Source organism: Ictidomys tridecemlineatus, chromosome 3 (assembly GCF_052094955.1).
Source record: "Ictidomys tridecemlineatus isolate mIctTri1 chromosome 3, mIctTri1.hap1, whole genome shotgun sequence".
NCBI lineage: Eukaryota > Metazoa > Chordata > Mammalia > Rodentia > Sciuridae > Ictidomys > Ictidomys tridecemlineatus.
In genome coordinates this window covers 142711248-142732367 of record NC_135479.1, presented here as the reverse complement: position 1 = coordinate 142732367, position 21120 = coordinate 142711248, and the positions used below count along the sequence as shown (strand labels likewise).

The 21120-nt window shown below is 32.8% G+C and overlaps 1 protein-coding gene across 12 annotated transcripts in view; it reads right to left on the bottom strand.

Annotated features, from left to right (window-relative positions):
• Positions 1 to 283: 283 nt before the first annotated feature.
• The window catches only part of Acap2 (ArfGAP with coiled-coil, ankyrin repeat and PH domains 2), a 123033-nt gene continuing 102196 nt past the window's right edge, over positions 284 to 21120 (bottom strand). For 6 of the 12 annotated variants that reach the window (XM_078044005.1, XM_078044007.1, XM_078044006.1 and 3 more), the window contains 8 exons: positions 20356 to 20540; positions 19853 to 19957; positions 19377 to 19469; positions 18189 to 18376; positions 17241 to 17350; positions 15276 to 15386; positions 10486 to 10547; positions 284 to 4457 (listed from right to left, as the gene is read on the bottom strand). In XM_078044005.1, the coding sequence (XP_077900131.1) occupies positions 4333 to 4457; positions 10486 to 10547; positions 15276 to 15386; positions 17241 to 17350; positions 18189 to 18376; positions 19377 to 19469; positions 19853 to 19957; positions 20356 to 20540 (979 nt within the window). In that variant the 3' untranslated portion in view covers positions 284 to 4332. Of the gene's footprint in view, positions 4964 to 5149; positions 10548 to 15275; positions 15387 to 17240; positions 17351 to 18188; positions 18377 to 19376; positions 19470 to 19852; positions 19958 to 20355; positions 20541 to 21120 lie in introns of all 12 variants that reach the window. The other 6 variants (XR_013436843.1, XM_078044008.1, XM_078044010.1 and 3 more) reach the window with 6 other exon arrangements.

The window sequence follows — 21120 nt, the reverse complement described above, 5'->3', positions numbered from 1 at the left end:
CAATAAAAAAAAGAAAAAAAAAGATTATGAACACAAAAAAAATTTTTTTAAATTTAAAAATAATGAAAAAAAAAAAAGAAAATCCTTCTGTGGTTTCTAGCCAACAAATTAGGGAGCATAACAGCTCTGTGATCAGAAAGAAGAAAATACTTTAAAATGGATTTCTTCACTGAAATAATTTGCAAATAGCATGGATCAAGTTGAAAAGGTTAAAAAGCATACAGTACCTTAAATATAACAGATATGTTTAGAGTGTAGTTCTCAAGAAAGCATTAAAAAACTATGCCAGAGGTGAGATTTTTATTGACTTATTATTGTAATTTTTCAGCATACAAAGTACTTAATCAAGTATATTTACATTTCTTACATAATGTACATTTTAGAATAACTATAAAGAAATGTACTTTGCTCCATTTACAATAACAAACTACAGCAAAACTACATTCATGAATTAGATACAAATCCTCTACATAGTAATAAACAGTAAATGGTAAATGGGAGTGTTGGTTATACATTCTTTAAAATAAACCTTTTCACAGGTAACAAGAAATATTACATGTAATAAGTTTTTATGACTGGAATGATCCAAGAATATCACAAAGCACAAGTAAACACTTGTAGAAAAGTAGCTCATCATTTCCAAAAATTAACCTTTAGCCTTTGTGTAACATGGTGCCAACAATCTTTATAATGTAGCAAGCTTTCCCTGTTTAACACACAAAATAGGGACAGGGGATTTGAGGAAAACATAGAAAATGAGACAGTGAAATCAACCACACAGAGAAAATGGTATGTAATCAAATACTGCCTTGTCCTCACATTCCATTTTAAGTGGATGAATTTACATAAACAGAAAAAACATCTTTATATGTGTCAGTATTTAAACTGAAACCAAGCCTCTTTTAGTTACCTTTCATTTGAAAGCATCAAGGAATTGATAAGTGGTGAATTAAAATTAACTTTTATTAATGTTTTGCCTTCATTAATGTTTTTATTACAAAAACGTGGAATGTCCTGCAATCTGATATCTTCAAATCCCAATCTATTCCTTCAAACTTTGTATCAAGGTTCTCCAGAATTATTTGAAGCATTTGTTATTAAACAGGAAAGCTGGCAGTCATTATCAGATTTTGCTGCTTTACAGCGATTTCAAATAATTTCATGATACAAGTAAAGCACCTCTGACTTGTAATCAGTCAGATGTGGGTTATGATGTCAGCTCTGCCACCAACTAGCAAACCAAGTGACCACCTCTGTAAAACAAGAGGCGCAAACTAGGATTAAAAAACAGACAATGCTGAAGCTCTTAAGATTTCAGAAGTCCCCACTGTGAGAATCAGGTGAAATAAAGAAATGTCCAAGTAACATTACAAGTAGTAAAACACAAAGAGATGTTTTTATATTTTCACCTTACTTTACCCATACATTTTATTTTTTGAGGAGCCCTGAATCCAAAAAGGATAGTGACTACTAGTCCAGTGCTCTTTTCACCATATCATGCAGTTCTGAAGTCATTCTAGACATTCGAGACTATAAAAAAATATCATTTTCCAGCTCTTGTCCATGGTCAAAAGTGCCATCAAACAGAGGAGTTAATTTGACAATATAAGAGTGATTTGGGAATGTCGGATTATTCAAAATGGGTAGTAAATTTAGTCTTAAACACAATTTGGTTCATTGTAACCATACTTAACACATGTAAAATTAAATTTTTAAAATTTATTTAAAATTTCTGATAATGCTAACATTATCAGAAACTGTGAAGGTCTAATTTTTTATACAAAAATGCATTTGTAAAAAATTAAATTGAACATAATAAATTAAGTCTGTTTGGAAATGTAAACACCAAAGTTCATTAAAATCTACAGTGAAGACCAGTAATAATTAGACACACTGTAATACAACAAATTCTAGGAAATTTCTGAATTTCTAAGGAGTGTACAAAAAAATAGTTTTTAAAACTTTAGAAATCTGACACATGTAAAATGAAGCTTTGCAAACAACTGCTCAATTACCTTTAGTTTAGCTCTAAAATTAAACTGTACTTTTATAAACTCTGCACAATTGGTGCTATTCCTAATTTGATATTAATCCATTTTTAAGTTAATGAGCTAATGATAATAAGCTAACAATAATTATAAAGAATCAGAAACTAATACCAGCAGATTGGTTATGGAAAAAAATAGAATAATTACAAAGACTAAGAAGCCCAAGAGTATTAACATTTTTTATACTATAATTTCTCATAATACACTGAATAGTTCATAGCATAACACAATTCAGATTTGTTATATACTATATAAAATCTAATGGTAGACACAGCAAATAATACCTAAGAGTCAACCTACCTTGAAACTATTAATTTAAAGCCTTGCTGTTTACTCCATTATTATGCCAAATTTAGTACAGATGGAGTCTCAGCGCCCTCAAAAAAAACTAAGCTGCAGAAATATGTTTTAGTATTGCCAGTCTCCCTGCAATATCAAAGATTTAGCTTTCTCTGAAGATATTCAAAACCATGAACATCTTCAGTACACTTCAAATGCATCTCTAACCATTAAATGTAAGTAGAAATTAATTACTGCCACAATAACAACCCATGACTCCACATAAAGGAGGTAATGGGTCACAAGGAATTGCCCTCACAGCCACAGAGGTTCCAAGGGTGATCTCAAGCACCAGTGACTGCAGACAAAGGGAACCAGCAGACAGTGTCCTCAGCCAAAGGTCAGGAGCTTTAGGAATGAAGTCTAGAATTCAAAGAGCAGACTCAGCAAAGGAAAAGTGAGGCTTTCTTTTCTCTTCTCCATCTTCTTTTCTTTCTGTTTAACACATCTCTTCCTTGAGCTTTTAAGACAATTAATTTCAAAGGTTGCTCTAATAAAATGCTACAAATAAGACTTGCCTTTAGATAAAGTACTTGTAAAACCAGATGATATGGAACTCTGAAGTTAAATGAAAGATTTAATGTTTCTGCTATGTTGTAATTAAAACACAATGATTTGGAAATTAGCATTTCCTCAGGAGTAACTCAAAAATATATTTCAATCCTTATTTAGTATATAGTGGCAATTATTAATGAGCATTACATATTTGCAATTCGGCAAAATTATGAAATCTCTTTCTGTGATGTGAATTTTTTCAATATAATTCCTGCCTAGATACATTCTGATGTGATGTTTAATCAATTTATAAGACTCTTATTAATGGAAAATGTAAAAAAAATTATCTATATAATTAAATATAATTTCTCTCTTATAAGTTTAAAACCCTTTTATTTAGAAACTGAGTTTCAATAATAAAACTAATGTATAATTTCTCAAAAATTAGGCTTAATTGTTGACAATGTTGGTAAGGAAACATAAGGTAAATTATTCAATACTGTTAAGACATGTTAATCAAAGATGGAATCAAACGAATTTGTAGCATATGAATGGTAAGCTAGTATATTCACAACATTTTGGCACTCAAGGGCCTATGATTGACGTGTCCAAACTCTCAAACTATATACATGATATAATTTAAAAGAATGTATACTGTTTACAGTACACAGGATAGATGTAGGAAAAAAATTAAAAATTCACTACTATATATTTTAATATAAATTGAGGAAAAATGGCCTTTTTTTCTCCTTTATACAAAGAAATTTTTCTTTCACCAGAAACAACAGCAAAAATGTATCTTAAAAGGACAAATTTCAGCCAGACTCAGTGGCACACACCTATAATCCCAGCAGCTCCAGAGGCTGAGGCAAGAGGATCACAAGCTCAAAGCCAGCCTCAGCAAAAAACGAGGCACTAAATGACTCAGTGAGATCCTGTCTCTATGTAAAATACAAAATAGGGCTAGGGATGTGGCTCAGAGACCAAGTGCCTCTGGGTTCAATCCTTGGTACCTAAAAGAAAAAAAAAAAGTGGGGGACAAATTTCAACTATAAAAAAAGCCCTACATCATTTTATAAATTGACTTTTCCTTTTAAAGTTATCTTTTGATGAAAGCATAATTTTGCAACAATCACGTAACCTTTGAAACAGTTTTATTACATTGATAAATTTGTCAAGGTCTTACGACATCACCCAACAATGAAGAGCTGTAACTTTTCAGCAGGAGGGAGAGTTGAAAAAAATAGTAAGAGCTTCTTTGCTTCAGACGATGGAATAAATCTAAATGACTAAACTATGGTCTACTTGTGCAGGCATTACGGATGTTAAAATACTGGACAATAACCCATCACCTAAGAACCACAGTGGCATTTTAAGAAGCCTATACTCTAATTCTGGTAACTAAACCATATGATGTATGTATGGTAACTAGGCTACCAAACCCACCCACTCACCCACACTCATACCTAATTCTGAACCACCAAAAATCATCAGGGAATCTAAAGACAAGGCATATTCTTGAGGCAGGCAGGATAATTGGCTCCACTTGATGCAGACATGCTTGACTGAATGATCCTGGGCATGATGCATTGGGGAAAAAAACATATATATATATATATGTATCTCAATGCTACCACCAATTGACCAAAAAAAAAAAAAAAAAAAGATTTTTTTCCTAACATCTTAGCATCTTGTAACCTAGAGATGTCCTAACCCTAAATTAAACTTTTATCTATAAAAAAAATAGCCCTTTCACCAGGCTTTTTTTTTTAAATAAAGGAGGTCCTAAAGTAGATTCTTCTCCCAACTATGAGGGATCTATGTTTTAATTTGTAAAAATATGAATGAATGGTAATTTTTTCCAAACCATTCAATATCTACCAAAATTAGGAAGAATTAAAGCAGTAAAAAGTTGTGAGTTTTTAACTGTACATATTAGAAAGTTGCCAGATTTTGTATTTTTCTCCTTATTAAAAAAATTCAGAATTTCTGTGAATCTTGCTGGAAACGATTGAGTTTCTCTGGATTATTGGATGCCATTTGTGAAAAATCACGAAAAATGTCCTGGTAAGTTTCATCACCTGCATGAAAGTAAAATAAAAACACTTTTAAAATATGCACAACTATTAATAAGACAATATTCATTTTTATGACTAATAACTATAATTCATTTAAAAAATTGTTCAGGTGAGCATTTTGGGGAGAAGAAAAAAGGCCAACTAAAATAATGCCAGGAAAGTATATAATGAAAGGAAAAAAAACTATACCTGAAACAAGCACCTCAGATGCAGCCAGAGGAAAGCTCAAAGTTAGAAAAGAGCATAGATGCAAGTGTTTTAAAGCAATGTAAAGAAACACATTTATTAACACATGAGAAATAAAGATCATTCTAATGAAGGAATAAATATTTCCTTTGGTAAAGGCCAAAAGAAATGGTCAAAACCAAATACTAATGTTTCTGATGGATGCAAGTTATTAACAAGACAAACTGACAATCAAGTGGGGGGGGAAGCTTCCTATTATCTTTTAATTAGAATAAATTTAAAATAAATTTATATGTAATTCTTCACTCAAACTTCAATGCTTAAACTGATACATCTAATCCACTACTTACTAAGCTTATAATAAGCCTAGAAAAGAACTATATAATCATAGTTTCACATTGCCTGAAGTTTTTTGTTCACTGTAGGTCATATAAGCAAGAATGCATGACAAAATGAGAATGAATACTAAAGACATCTGTTAAATTAAAGAAATAAGTGTTTGAGTATTCAAATATTCTTGTAGAAATAGAAATTATAAATATTGACATTATAGAACTATAAACACATACAAATTAATCCCTCAGATGAAGGATGTTTTCAAGATAAAACATTCATCAAGAATGCTTCTTGCAAAACATTAGCCTTAGACAGATACATGGCATAATTGTTCTCAGGATTTTGAGCACAAAACATTGTTTTAGATGATTAGTTCTGCAACAGGATTTTGTAATTATTCCCATAAGATAACTTGCATCCATCTTATAACAAACACATTGCTACAGTTGTTAATAGTACTATTAACTTTTGTCGATTTTAAAATGCGAGATTGGTGAAGCAATAGATGTCACACCAAAAGCTAGAGAATTAGAAAAATGTTGGGGAAAGAGGATAAAGAGCTAGTAAAAAGACCTAATGACATAACCCAGAATTTTCAATAAAAAAATTTAATACTTTTAATATTTAGTTCCTTTCAATATTTAGTCTGTGTAAAAAGAAATTTATTAAAATCTATATATAGTTTTTATTTAACCCTGGAAATTTAATCATGATTTGAAACAATCAGTTAAACCTAATCAATCTACTTTAAAAAGAAAAAGGGTGAGGAGACAAGATAATTGTAATGGGTTGGCTGAGAGTAACATGGACCTCATGTTATTGTCAATAAAAACTAAAGGTTGATATATTAGAACTGGTAAAACAATCCAATTATACACTTGATTACTTAAAAATTTACTTCCACATTAAAAGACAAACTACAATCTATTCCCATTCTTAACCATTCTAAAAGATATAAACTGAAAAGAGAGCAACTTTAAATAGCAATTAACAAATCATACAAAATATTTCAAAATTTTTCCTATTTTTAGATGTTGAATTAAAATATGTAAAATATTTATTGTAAACATTATAAATATTTTTAAAATACTATTTAAACTAGATAGTCTAGAATTTTACTTTCCAAGAAAGTGTAAAGTGCAGATTATAATACAAAAATACCACACTGATTTTACCATTCAACACCAGAAGTAACTTAAAAGGCACACATTATACATTCAAGAAATAGGAAGAAGACCTAGCAGATGCTAATGCCAAATAGTTTACAAATAGCACCAGATGAGCATTCTTAAGTATTACAACAGTACAATGGCAATATATGGCTTCTACAATTAGCAATGCATATTTTGTATAACAAGCTGTAAGTTTTTTTTTACAGTTTTCTAGTTTTTGTTTTTAAATCATCTAGTACCTATTACACAAGTACATTTTAGTAGAACCATTGTACCATGCAAAACAAATTATAAGACCTTTCATTCACTGAATTAAATGATTCCTTGAAGAAAAATGTTGGTGCTATATTATTAATCATTGGTTTCACTGACTAAATACGTTTAAAAGAGTTAATACAATACAAAAGAAGGTTCCATTTTCACACACAAAGAAACTTTTTGCTAACATTTAGTTTCTAACAAAACATTAATTAATGCACTGTTAATATACTATCTTTCTTAGACCTCAAAATGTGTTGTCAAAAGCAAATGTTACAAGAACAAGTGACTAAGATATTTAATATAGCTAACACAAATTGAACTTCAGTGTGATTATTCAAAGTTTAAACATAATTTTAAGTACTTGGAATTTTTCCCAAGGCAAATATAATTTGTATACACTAGAACATATAAACAAAACTCAGAATATCCTGCCCTGGAATGTTCTCAGAAGTATGTTTGATAATTTATTACAAAGGATGAGCAACCGATCACCCAATATTTGTAATGCTAAGCTAAGAATATTCTTTAAATTACTTATCCACATTTTTTTTTCCCTTTCAAACAATTAGCTTTTCTATGTCTGGACAGGCAGATCTGAGTTTTTCTAATGTAGACTCATGTATTTCCACTGATAGTTTAAATTCATTTTTAATTTTTGGTATTCAAAATATCCATCACAACAGCAGTTATGATGATTCAAAACTCCAGGACTTTCCCATAATATGAACTCCCTCAAAAGGACAGCAGCATGTGGAGACCCACCCCCATGATCCTGTCTTTTCTGGGCTAGCAACAGTTTCTTTCTGAAACTGATTTGATCAGTGGTTCCCAAACTCTGCTGGCTAGTACTCTTATAACCAACAGTTGTTCCCTAAAGCAGTGACTCTCAACTGGCTGAGAACTTGCCAACAATCAAGCCAGAAACTGGGAACCACCAAACTGATTTCCAATAACAGAAAGCTGGGTATGCCATATCCCTCACTTCCTCAGGCCTCCTAAGAGTTCTGGAGACTGCTGAAGAACAAATTCTCCCTTCAGTAACAGAGAGCTTTTAACAGTGCCCTGAAAAAGTAGGGAGTCCCAGGTCCTCAGGCTTGTAAATAAAAAGTTCACAAATGGGATTTCCTAGAAATAGGTCCATGATTGCCAAACATTGTATCTGAGTCTTTTAAATGGTAGAAATCTTCATTATCAAAACTGAAAATTCCTGTATCTATAAACTACACAGAATTCTGAGGTTTTCTATTACTAAGACAATCCAAAAAGAAAAAGAAAAAAGAATCCAAATAAAGCAATCAACCAGAGTCTCTTTAGAAAAAAAAAATTATAGTGATAAGAACAAGAAAACCAAAGAGCTGCTGCTAGAGCCAAATATCTCTCTCTACAACTAATAATCGAAAAGAAAGTTACCAGAGAGCAACTGCTGTGCCATTTCACTATGTCACCTGTAAGCATAATTTTTTTTCTGCTTTAAATAACAGGCCTTGCAAGTGTGTTAAAATCTCAATATTGTCGAGATGATCCTCAATCCAAAAAAAGTCTCATTTTATTCTGATTCACACTATTTCCAGAATAAAAGTTATAACTTTTATACTATTCACACTATTTCCAGAATCCTGACCTATTTTTTAACTTCTAAAATTTGGGAATAATAGAAAAGCTTGTTTTAAAATCAGCCTTTTTTCAAATTTTCATTAAAATAAATTGGAAAAATAATTTTTTTACTGATGATGGGAAGTTCACATATTTATATATAAATTTATACATAAGTGACAGTGAAAGAGATATTAGAATGCTCCCAAATGATGGAAATAGCCACCCAAGCTATTTGGGTAGAACTAGAAGTAGTAGCAGAACTTGAAGGTTCTGTCTTTTCAAGCTTACAACTCCAGAGAAGAGTCGTCCACTGACCTTCTGACTAATCAATTGGGAAAACTTCATCAGCAAACACCTTAAGGAAAGAGCAACTGACCAAACATTGAAGTTTAAAATTTCAGGAAAAAAAATTGTTGAACTTAAAATCTTGAAGTTCACTGTTATCTCACAAATATCAGATCATATCATTTGATTAATTTTTATTTTAAAGTGCTTAAACACATAGGCCTCAAAAATGGCCTATTAATACTATCACTTAAGTATATCTGTTACAAAATTATAGCTTATTTAAAGTCCAACATTCAAGTTTAAACCAAATGGGTGAAATCTAGAATTAACACTAGAGCTTCACCCAAATCAGCATTCTTACATTTTGGAATATCATGAGCAAATAATACATATGATCCATAGGATTAGAGTTGGACGCCCTAGATTACAAGTATCTAGCTGAAATGCCTCTATTCTCAAAGTCCTTACTTATTCCCCATTAAATCAGGCCAAAAATAAGCAATAAACAGACAGTCCTCTGAGAAAAGAATGGCCCACTGATACATTATGTATGAATCTAGTTAAAATAAAGCAAATGGATGAAGCTAGTACAGAAATCTTAAAACACTTCAACAGAAAGAGGAAATTATATTACCAGATCACTTTAAAAATGAAGTTACCAATATTCATTTTTTTTTCAATCAAAAATATACTAATTATAAACTGAAAATTCTAAAGTATTTTAGTCATAAATTCATGAATTGTTTTACTAATATGTATATGAATTTGAAACTAAAGATTCAATAAATATTCTTTTCTTTGTGAAGAACGTCTAATCAGCACGTGTTCATAAAAGAGGAATATGATCAGCAATGCCCTCCTTTCCATGACATCTCAACTTTGCTGAAAATTACTCAGAACAAAGTTTTAGGTGATCATGAGTTGAAATTTCTCTAATGTCTACTTTGTCATTGGGTTCACAAAATGCTGTTCTAAAAACTTCCACTTATCCAACAGATATTTTACAATTACTTGGGGCAAAGCTAGAGATATAAATGAGACCTTATTTTTCAACATTTTAAATAACTCCACTCCCATTATAGAATTTTAACCTATTGGTACATTGTTACTTTAAATCTTCAACTCATCTTTATATTGGAATAGAAAACTTTTTGATAAACCTTTCCTTGTTATTTTCCATACTGATATTTTGTATGCAGATGTATGGTGATTTGTTGTTTTTCTTTTTTTTTTCCCCTGAACACAATGTATAGAAATTCCCTGAATAACAGAAAGAAAGTAACTTTGTTGTATTCACTAAAAAAAAAAAAAAAAATTCCAAAAAGAAATCAAATAATTTGCTGCTGTAAGTATATAGAAAGTATTTTCATCATTCCATTCAGGTCACTGGAATGTATGTGGAAGACATCTGTACAGCAGATGAGGAAGTCAGCAGCCAAAGTGAAACACAGCAAATGTGCACTGTAATAGAAATAGCTGTGGATTCTCAAGGGGCTAGGATCAGCCTCCCAAGAATTCAGAAGGTACAGATATAGCTAACAACTCAAAATTTACAAGTAGGTTATAAAAATTTTATAGTATCACATTAAAGAACTATGAACTATGAATCTTCCAATTGTAAACTGATAAATTCCTGAATGCATTTCTTATACTGCATTTCAGTATGGTTATTAGTGGAATATTGACCTGGCTGTCCATAAAGTCCTTCTGATTCCCGCATTTCTTCGTTCATTCTTGCTAAACGTAACCTGAAATTAAATAAAATAACCTTTTAGATGAAGGTATGTGTGAATCATATAAACAGGTAATATGTGTGCTGATATAATTTTTTCCCCTTTACCAATATTGGCCAGTAAGACAAATTGACTTTTTAGTTTATAAGACCTAGTTATCTCAGATACAATATCTCCAGACTTCAGAGAATTCCTGGCTTCTCCAAACTATCAAATTATAACTGCCAACTGTTGAAATTATTCTTCTAGAGTAGGTAAGCAATGTTTACTCTTAAGTGAGGTAGTTTACAATGTATAAATAGCACGTTACCTCTAAATACTGGGAACATATGTTTTGACATCCAAAAACTGTAATAAATGACTATAGGTTATGAAAATTCTTCCAAGATTACCATATTGGCTTTATATTCTTTGGGGATTATTCTTCCTGACAGAAGACATATAGCATTGGATGAAGAGGACAAGTACCCGCCCCCCCGCTTTTTTTAAACTAACTTTAAAAAACATTTTAAAATAGTAAAATTTTCTCTTGGGTACCTCTCTTTTCCTTTGCACTCCTTGCCTGGCCTTCTGGGCCACCATCTACTGCTTTCCCAGACCTCTGTCACTCTAGGAACTGTACCATCTGACGTGTGCTTTGCCTGTCATCAAAGTTCCACAATTCCCTTCCTTTCCTCTCTTAACCCCTAGAGGAATTAATGATAGCTTCATAAATCTTCCTTTAATATGTAGATTTTTAGAGAGGGAAGAGTGTTTTGTTTTGTTTGTGGTGCTGGGGACCGAACTCAGGGCTGGCCTTGTGCATGCTAGGCAAGCACTCTACCAACGGAGCTATATCCCCAACCCCTGGGAACTTTTTTTTAATAGGATTTTTTTTTATATATAGGAATTGCCTGGGAAGCTACATCCAGAGTAAGTTTCTCCATGCTGTTTCAATCTTTACTTTTTAGTAACTATTTTTTTTTCCTACTCTAAATCTAGAATGGCATCATAATAGGTCTACATTTTCCTACAGTAGTTTCCACAGTAGCAATGACTCCTCCAGTGGGAAAAGTGTGCTCTGCTGTTTTGTTTTCTAATTTGGCAGTTGTTAGGGAGAGTGACACAAGGCAAGCTAGGAATCCTCATTGGGAGCTTGGGAGCTCAGGAGCTCAAGGCAGTCATGGGAGTCAGTAATGTGAAAGGGCTTCTACTCTAATGAGAGGGGAAACACCAATTTAGAGCTTCATGTAGTCCAGAGTAGAGTGAGTAAGTGACTTAATATAAAATATACTTCTGCTATCCATATAGCAATGAAGAATAGGTGACAATCACATTTCCAGATTCCAAGTATAACAAAATATTTTGAACTAATATATAAATCAAATTAAAATCTCAAAATTCTTTTTTTAAGTATTTATTTTATAGTTATAAGTGGATGCAATATCTTTATTTTTATGTGGTGCTGAGGATCAAACCCAGTGCCTCATGCATGTTAGGCGAGCGCTCTACCTCTGAGCCACAACCTCAGCCCTAAAACCTCAAAATCCTTTAATAGATCACATTAAATATTATTCAAATCCTCAAAAACATGTATTTTATCTTAAAAATCAATCAAGTGTTTATGTAAATAATTTTTGGAGGAGGAGAGAAAAGGGACACTGGGAATTGAATCTAGGTATGCTTTACCACTGAACTACATCCCCAGCCCTTTTTGTTTTTTATTTTAAGATGGGCCCTTATTAATTTGCTTAGGGCCTCAATAAGTTGCCAAGGCTGGCCTTGAACTTGTGATTCTCCTACCCCAGCTTCTCAAATTGTTGGTATTACAAGTCTGTACCACCATGCCCAGGTCATGTAAATAATTGTGGTTTTTTTTAATTTGTTCTAATTAGTTATACATGACAACAGAATGCATTTTGGTTCATTGTACACAAATGGAGCACAGCTTTTCATTTCTCTGGTAGTATATGACGTAGAGTTGCACCATATGTGCAGTCATACATGTACCTAGGGTAATGATGTACATCTCATTCCACCATCTTTCCTATCCCCATGGCCCCTCTGCCCCTTCCCTCTACTTTGCCCAATTAAAGTTCCCCCATTCTTCCCATGCCCATCTCCCTCCATTATGGATCAGCATCCACTTATCAGGGAGAACATTTGGCCTTTGGGTTTGGGGGACTGGCTTACTTCGCTTAGCATGATGTTCTCCAACTCCATCCATTTTCCTGCAAATGCCATAATTTTATTCTCTTTTAATGCTGAGTAATATTCCATTGTGTATATATACACTACAGTTTCTTTATCCATTCATCTATTCAAGGGCATCTAGGTTGCTTCCACAGTTTAGCTACTGAGAATTGAGCTGCTGTGAACATTGATATGGCTGCATCACTGTAATATGCTGATATTAAGTCCTTTGGGTATGGACCAAGGAGTAGGAAAGCTGGGTCAAATGGTGGTTCCATTCCAGATTTTTTAAGGAATCTCCATACTGCTTTCCAGAGTGGTTGCACCAATTTATAGTCCCACCAGCAATGCATGAGCGTACCTTTTTCCCCACATCCTTGTCAACACTTATTGTTGCTTGTATTCTTGATAATCACCATTCTGAGTGGAGTGAAATGAAATCTTAAGAGTACTTTTGATCACATTTCTCTAATTACTAATGAAGTTGAACATTTCTTCATAAATTTGTTGATCGATTGTATATTTTCTTCTGTGAAGTGTGTGTTCATTTCCTTAGTCCACTCATTAACTGGGTTATTTATTCTTTTGGTGTTGAGTTTTTTGAGTTCTTAAGTATCTTGGAAATTAGTGCTCTATCTGGTGTACGTGTAGTAAAGATGTTCTCCCAGTGTGTGGGCTTGCTCTTAACATTGTTGATTGTTTCCTTTGCTGAGAAGAAGCTTTTTTACTTTGAATCCATCCCATTTATTAATTCTTGATTTTATTTCTTGCCTTTTAGGAGTCTTGTTAAGGAAGTCAGGACCTAATCTGACATGATGTAGATATGGACCTACTTTCTCTTTATTAGGCACAGGATCTCTGTCTTATTCCTAGGTCCTTGATCCACTTTGAGTTTTGTGCAAGATGAGAGACAGTGGTTTAATTTCAAATTGCTGCATATGGATTTCCAGTTTTCCCAGCACCATTTGTAGAAGAGGCCATCTTTTTGCCAATGTATATTTTTGGCACCCCCCCCCATATTTCTAAATATTACCACCCAAAGGCAATGCAACCTCACAAGTTACACTAACATCAATGGAGCTGCCTTCCCTACTTATAATCCTCAAATTCTCAAGGTAGGAGAATCATTACCTATTATATTACCAATCCCAACTCCAGCCTAGTACTATACTGAGATTTAAAGAAAACATTTCAAAGAAGTCACTGGTTTGGTTTCTACTGATCAGGCACTGTAGCAAAAAGCTAAGAGTCAAAATTCTTGGTTTCAAGTGAATTCAGAAATCACTCACTGATTTCTCAAATTCTCTGTAACTTGGCATCCTTATCTATGAGGATAATAAGAAAATCTTTGCTATAACTACTCTTCTGACAAAGGGTTACTATATAAAGAACTCAAAAAAACTAAACACCAAAAAACAAATAACCCAAATAATAAATAGGCAGTAAATTAAACAGACACTTCTAAAAAGAAGAAACACAAATGGCCAACAAATATATGAAAAAATGTTTAACATCATTAGCAATTTGGGAAATGCAAATCAAAACTACACTAAGATTTCATCTCACACCAGGCAGAATGGCAGTCATCAAGAATACAAAGAATAAAAAAAAAAAGAATACAAAGAATAACAAATGCTGGAGAGGATATGGAGAAAAAAATAGCAATTTTACACTGTTGGTGGAACTGTAAATTAGTTCAACTACTATGGAAATCAGTATGGAGGTTCCTCACAAGACCAGGCATGAGACTACCATATGACCGAGCTATACCACTCCTTGGTATTTATCCTAAGGAATTAAAAGTCAGCACGTTATGATGATATGTGAAGACCCCTGTTTATACCAGCACAATTTCAATAGCCAAACTATGGAACTAGCCTAGATATTCATCAGTATATTAATGGATCAAGATAATGTAGTATATATAAATAATGGAGTTTAATTCAGTCATAAAGAAAAATGATGTCATTTGCAGAAAAATGAACAGAACTAGAGACCATTGTGTTAAGCGAACAAACTCAGAACATCATGAGTCTCATGCTTTCTCATATGTGGAAGCTAGAGAGGAAAAAGGAAAAGGGGGCAGGGATCTCATAAAAATCAAAGGGAGATCAGAAGAATAAAGGAAAGGGACCATGGAGTGGGATGAAAGGAGGGAGAGGGAAAGAGGAAGGGAGTGATATTGGCCAAATTATACTGTTATATTGTATGCATGTATAAATATGAAACAACAAATCCCACCATTATGTACAATAAAATATATAAATATATTGGTATAATGTACCAATAAAACATATGAAAAAATAAAGATAATGAAAGTAATATTGCTGCGATATACCTCAATGGAAAAGTGCCTGCCTAGCATGTGAAAAGACATGGATTTGACCCCCACTACTAGGGGTTGTTGTGAGAACCAAAACAGTTTGTGCATTTGATGTGCTGAGAGAAGTACATGGTACAGAACAAATACCAACCACAATTAAAATTCAGAAAAGCATGAATCTCTGTGTTAACACCCTGTATAAGTAACATACTACATGGGAAATAATCAAGTAGAAAAGAAATACTTACAAAGTTACTATATCAGCATTGGCCGCATCCACAGCTATGCTCAAAGGATCTTTCCCTTCTTCATCAGTGGCATGCTGATTGGCACCTCGTTTTAGGAATAAACATACCTGCCTGTTTAAGAAAACAGTGTTTTTGAAATATTGCCAAGAAGAATAAAAATAACATTAATCTTAAAAAATAAAAAGCTTAAAGAAACATTTCATTATAAAATTCCTGATTCATTCTACAAATGTGTAATGAACACTGATTTTCATAATAAAAATTGACCAAGATCAATGTACATTTTGAAATATTTTATATAATCTTATACAATCTGATGCACAGTGGGATATATAAATTATGGCCCATACCTTTAAAGAATATCATTTTAAAAGTATACAGATTTTGAGAAACTTAAACAAAGATCAGTCAAAGCCATTATTGGGGAATAAAGGAAGGTCAAGGCTGATAAAATAAGACCTTGCTGACTTTCAAATTAAAGTTTAACATTAATTTTAACTACTTAAAGAATTTAATTATCTAGTGAAGACTGTAATAGATGAGATGGTGAATTTAATATTTTTCATCCTTTTTTAAAATGTATGCAATAGTCAATATGCCTGCTTTATTGATAAAATGTACCCCAAAAAGACTAAGAACCATCTAATGGCCCAGAAAAATAACCCAAAATCAGTCACCTCATGGATATGTTTTTATGTTATGTATCAATGTTAGCAAGTTTTCAAACTGATAATCTCATGCTGTGTCTGCAAAACAAGCACATTCATTCGTGTTGTAGTTTTGATGATAGCAAACTAAAGTGATCTTTTTCCCATGGTCATGTCTATATCTTTGGGTCTTATTTAAGCAGAAACAACATAAGAAGAAAAATCAAAATGGCATTTTATCCAGCTGCTGGGTGACTTAAAATGTGAACCCCAACAATGTCAAGCACATTGGTCTGTGGTATAGAACCTTTTTTATCTGATATTTCCTATCTTAGAAGCAATAGTAGACTGAGCAAAATAATGATATCTTCCAGTCAAAGGATTTAAGAATTGATGTGGATTGAATATATTTTTTTCAAGTGTTATAAATTGTGTGATATTTTCAATATATGAAAATCTTCACAAGAAACTAATTTTGTAGCATTAAAAAAAATCAACACTTGTGCAATGCTAAGTTTGTGAAGCTTCTGCTGATGAATTAAAATATACATGCTCAGTTTATTTTTTAATCAATCTTTGCTGATAAAGGGAAAGAAAATAAGTCATAATAAAAATAAAAGATGTTATTTTAAAAAATAAAAAAAGAACAGCTTCTTTCCCATCTAGGAAATAATAACTAGAATAAAATGGTAAGAAGTTCATTTAAAAATCAACTGCCTATGACACAAAGTTTTGGTATAAAGCCAACATCTTTCCCTCATTCATACTTTACAATACAAAGTACATTTTCATGGCTTTATTGTCCTATGAGTCTTAACACTGTTTCAAAAGCCATAAAGTCATTTGCCCAAACCACAAATTTACTTCATAATTTACCTAGCTATCCCACATAAAAATTAAAAATTCTGAAGTTACAAAATTCTGCAAAAGTAGAATTGTGGGTGCATGCACTATGTAGATATTGTATATGTACATGCATTAATTCACAAACACAGACTTAAGTTGTCTAACAAAACCACCACAATTGTAAGAACCGAGGAAGTTAAATACTAAAACTGTTCTATTTAATGATAAGTTAAGGTCAACATAAGCTTTGAAATTTTGTCTGGAAACCAACTGTAGTTTTTGTTGTTGGTTTTTTTTTTTTTTCTGAAAAAAAAAAAAAACTTGGAACTTTCAAATTTCAACAGAACAATTATTAGTCATGGGAATATATCTCCTTGCAAACCTAATGATCTCAACCTGAGATAAAGCAAAACATTATTTCAAAATAATTTTTCAAATAACATCTACCTAAATATTTAAACACTATAGTTACCCTGTGTGCCCTAAGACAGTGGCATGGTGTAGTGGTCCCCGCCCTTGGACATCTCTTTGGTTCACATTAGCACCATTCTGTAGGAGGAACTCACATGTCACCAAAGAGCCCTTAAAGAGAAAAAGAGGATAATGATGTTCAAATGCAAACAATAAGAAACAGTAATACATTTCTATTTAAAAACAGCATAATGCCAGGTGTGGTGGTGCAAGTCTGTAATCCCAGGTATTAAGGTGGTTGAGGCAGGAGGGTGACAAGTTCAGCCTGGGCAACTTGACAAGACCCTCTCTCAAAATAGCATAAAAAGGGTTTGGGATGCAGCTCACTGGTAGAGCACTTGCCTACCAAATGCTAAGCCCTGAGTTCAATCCCCAATAGCCATTCCCCACATCCACCCACAAGTAGTTTCACTTACTTTACTCAAATAGAACTTCCATTTTATTCTCCCATACAAAAAATACTGCCCAGCAAAAGCAAAGAAATGAGAGTTTATATTATTTTCTTCCCAAAACTACTTCTAATAGGGATTTATTAATAGTTGACTACTTTCATTATCAAAATTCTCTTCATTAAGCAAAACAAAACAAAAACAAACAAAATAATCAATTTTGATGCCCAGGACTCACTGCTTAGTATTCAAAGGTTCATTTTCTTTTTGGAACATAAAGCTAGTTTTTTTTAAATTTTGTTTAGTTGTTGATGGGCTTTTATTTTTATTTATTTATATGTGGCACTAAGGATCAAACCCAGTGCCTCCCACATGGTAGGGAAGTGCTCTACTACTGAGCCACAACCCCAGTCCACAAAGGTTTATTTTCTAAGCCATCTCTTAAAACAAAAAATTAAAAATACACACACACACACAAAGCCAGTTCAAAAAGCCAAGTTCAAAACTTACACTATTTTATATTTTACTATCAATGAAAACCTCAATGTATAAATTCATACCCCTAATACAGCCTGAATAAGTGGTGTTGCTTTGTTTTCCTCTGAGTTAGCCCAATTCACATCGGCACCATGAGCCAAAGCCTCAGCCATTTTAGGAAGGTTTTTTTCATATGAAGCCCTATAAAGCTGAAGTCCTGGATTAAGATGTTTAGAGTCGAGAAACACAGAAGAGTCTTGCCTTTCTCCTTCTGAAAAGCAAACACAAATACATTAATAAAAATGAATTCTTGGAAAGAAAGGGGTGAATTGTTTAACAGGTATAGTGTTTCAGATTTACAAAATGAAAAAAGTTTTGTGGATGAATGGTGGCAATGGTGGCACAAAGTGAATGCATTGGATTATAGATTTAAAAATTAGTTGACATGGCTAATTTTATGTTGTGTGCATTTTACCACAATTTTTTTTAAAAAAGTGAACTCTTCCACTTACCACAATGTGAAGATTGTGACATAAGAAACCATTAATCTATCATAATGAGCTTATGGCAGATTTTCACATAAATTCTTATTTCCTATAGACTAATCATTGAACATTCAACCTTCTCTCATAAAGACATCAACTGGTTTGCTAGGCCTTTGTGGTCTTGCGGGAACCCAACAGATAGTCTAATTACTCTGTTAATCTTGGCTACATTTTCAATAAGCATGGATTCAGGAAGCAGCAAGAATCCCTAAAGAATTTCAACACTAGATAAATCTCATTTCATTTTTAGATAATCCAGTACCATCACAATTTGCACTGTAATCAGTTCAAATCATATGAAGAATGCTTTCTCTCCTGAGAATTCCACAAGATCAAAATCACTGAACTCACAGAAGAGAGAATAAAGACAGAAGAAAGCACTGGTCAGGGGAAAAACTTAATGGAGAAGTCATTGCTGATATCCTTCATCTGTTAAGATAGCCACAAGGAAAGATAAAGATAAGATACACAGTGCTTGTGGGTTAAAAATTATCCTTAGCAATTGGGAAGGCATTCTGAGAATACATCATGAGACCTGGAAGACTGTACCACTCAGAGAGAATTTTCAAATATCAAGAGAAATAGTTGCTTTCTTGTTTAACAGTTTTATTCCTCACTTACTACCTTCTAAATGACTAACCACCTCTTTATAAACTATTTAATCAAGAGGAGGCACTTACCAAATGCAAACTAGACCAATTAACACCAAATTCCATCAAAACTCACCAGGCTCATATAAACTACTGGCTGACACCATGGAGGGCAGAGATTCTCTCCCATCATCAGAGCTCTGCTGGATCCCACTGTCATTACTTTTGACTGTTTTAAAGAAAAATCAGCTAGTGATTAAAGTTCACATCATTTAGATAGCAAACTCCCGCAACCAACAAGGTTTTAAAATGAGCTCTTACATGTCAACATGAACTCAGCTACCACTAGCAAAATACATTTAGTACAATTTTAATCCATCTGAACACTTAGCTTATTGTAATATAAGTCAATCACAAAGCCTGAAAATAAACTTATTTTCAGAGTTTTGACTTCTCATTCCCCAAAAATTGTTAGGAGTAGTAAAGAACTTAATTTATTGCATGACTAAAAGTAATGTGTAATTCTGAGACAATGGGTAACATCTAGAGAAATGGCCACACCGCACAATGACCACTGCACAGACTTGGAATGCTCCCAAGAGCAGTACTTACTACTACGCAGTTTTGAAGAAGTATCAAAGTAGGAGAAGAGTGAATCTAGCTCATCAGGACAGAACAGAGACTCCCGCCTGGCCTCGTCGCTATTTACAGCAACCACTGGGGACATGCAAGTTAGCAAAGCACAAAGCAGGCCATAAGAAGGGAAAAGGGCAGGAGAACACGTTACTGGGAAAAATTTAGGAGGAAAAAATAGGAAGGAAATCAGGTAGTTAATCAGATACTTAGGGCTTTTGGCATGATAGATTTATAATTCCCCTCTCCCCTTGTATTTTAAGCAGTTTTATTCCTTAGAATATACACATTACCTAGAAATGTGAATTATCTTGGAATTATTTAAATTTAACTGTTTGAAAGACATAGAAATCCAGTTTTTCCTTTGAATATGTAGGGAAAAAATAGGTTTTTAGCATTTAAGATACCTACAATGGCTATTAATTCAGAGATCACTGACTTCACTCAAGAAAATTTATATTCACAACAAGGGAATTTAATACCTGAACTTTGGGTAGATGCTCTGACTTGGTCAGCAGGCCCAATTTTAGAAATGCTCAGCCTCTTTTCTTCACAACCTTTGGAGACAATCTTTTTTTCCTGCTCAGGAGGTGATGATGATATAGAATATTTATCCACAAATTTCCTTTCCACATACTTTGCTCTGATATATGCCTCTTTCTCCTGTCTGGTATACATAAAAATGTCATGATCCCTTAGCACAGCTAAGTATTTTCAATGAATGTAATATTAATAAAAACTGAACCTGTGACATTATATAGCATGTTTCCCTTCCAAATATTTAATGAACTGACTTCATAGTCAAATGAAAAATAATAACCTAACTGAAAAATCAGAAGTATTAATGTTACATTGTTTTATTTTCTTAATATTGTGCACATTTATTTCTATATATGCACTCTTATTCTATTTGCAGAATAAAAAAAATTAGGAGAACTATAAAAATTTATAGAAATTTATTTCATTTTTACTGACATACTCAACTATCACTACTACTGATGGTCATAATTTTCAAAAAATAACTACTTTAAAACAAGTTAGCAATCCTAATTTATAGGGGAAAAAGATGTCACAATTTAAACTTCTGATTTATGATACAATCATAAAATAGCAAATCTGTTCTACAGTTTTTCTTACACATGTCCTTCTAAAATGCTTTCGTCTTTGGTTGAAATAGGATATTTCAAGGCTTAAACTAACTCAGTCATGCTTTAGCAAATATTAAGATTCTGATTTAATTGACAGTG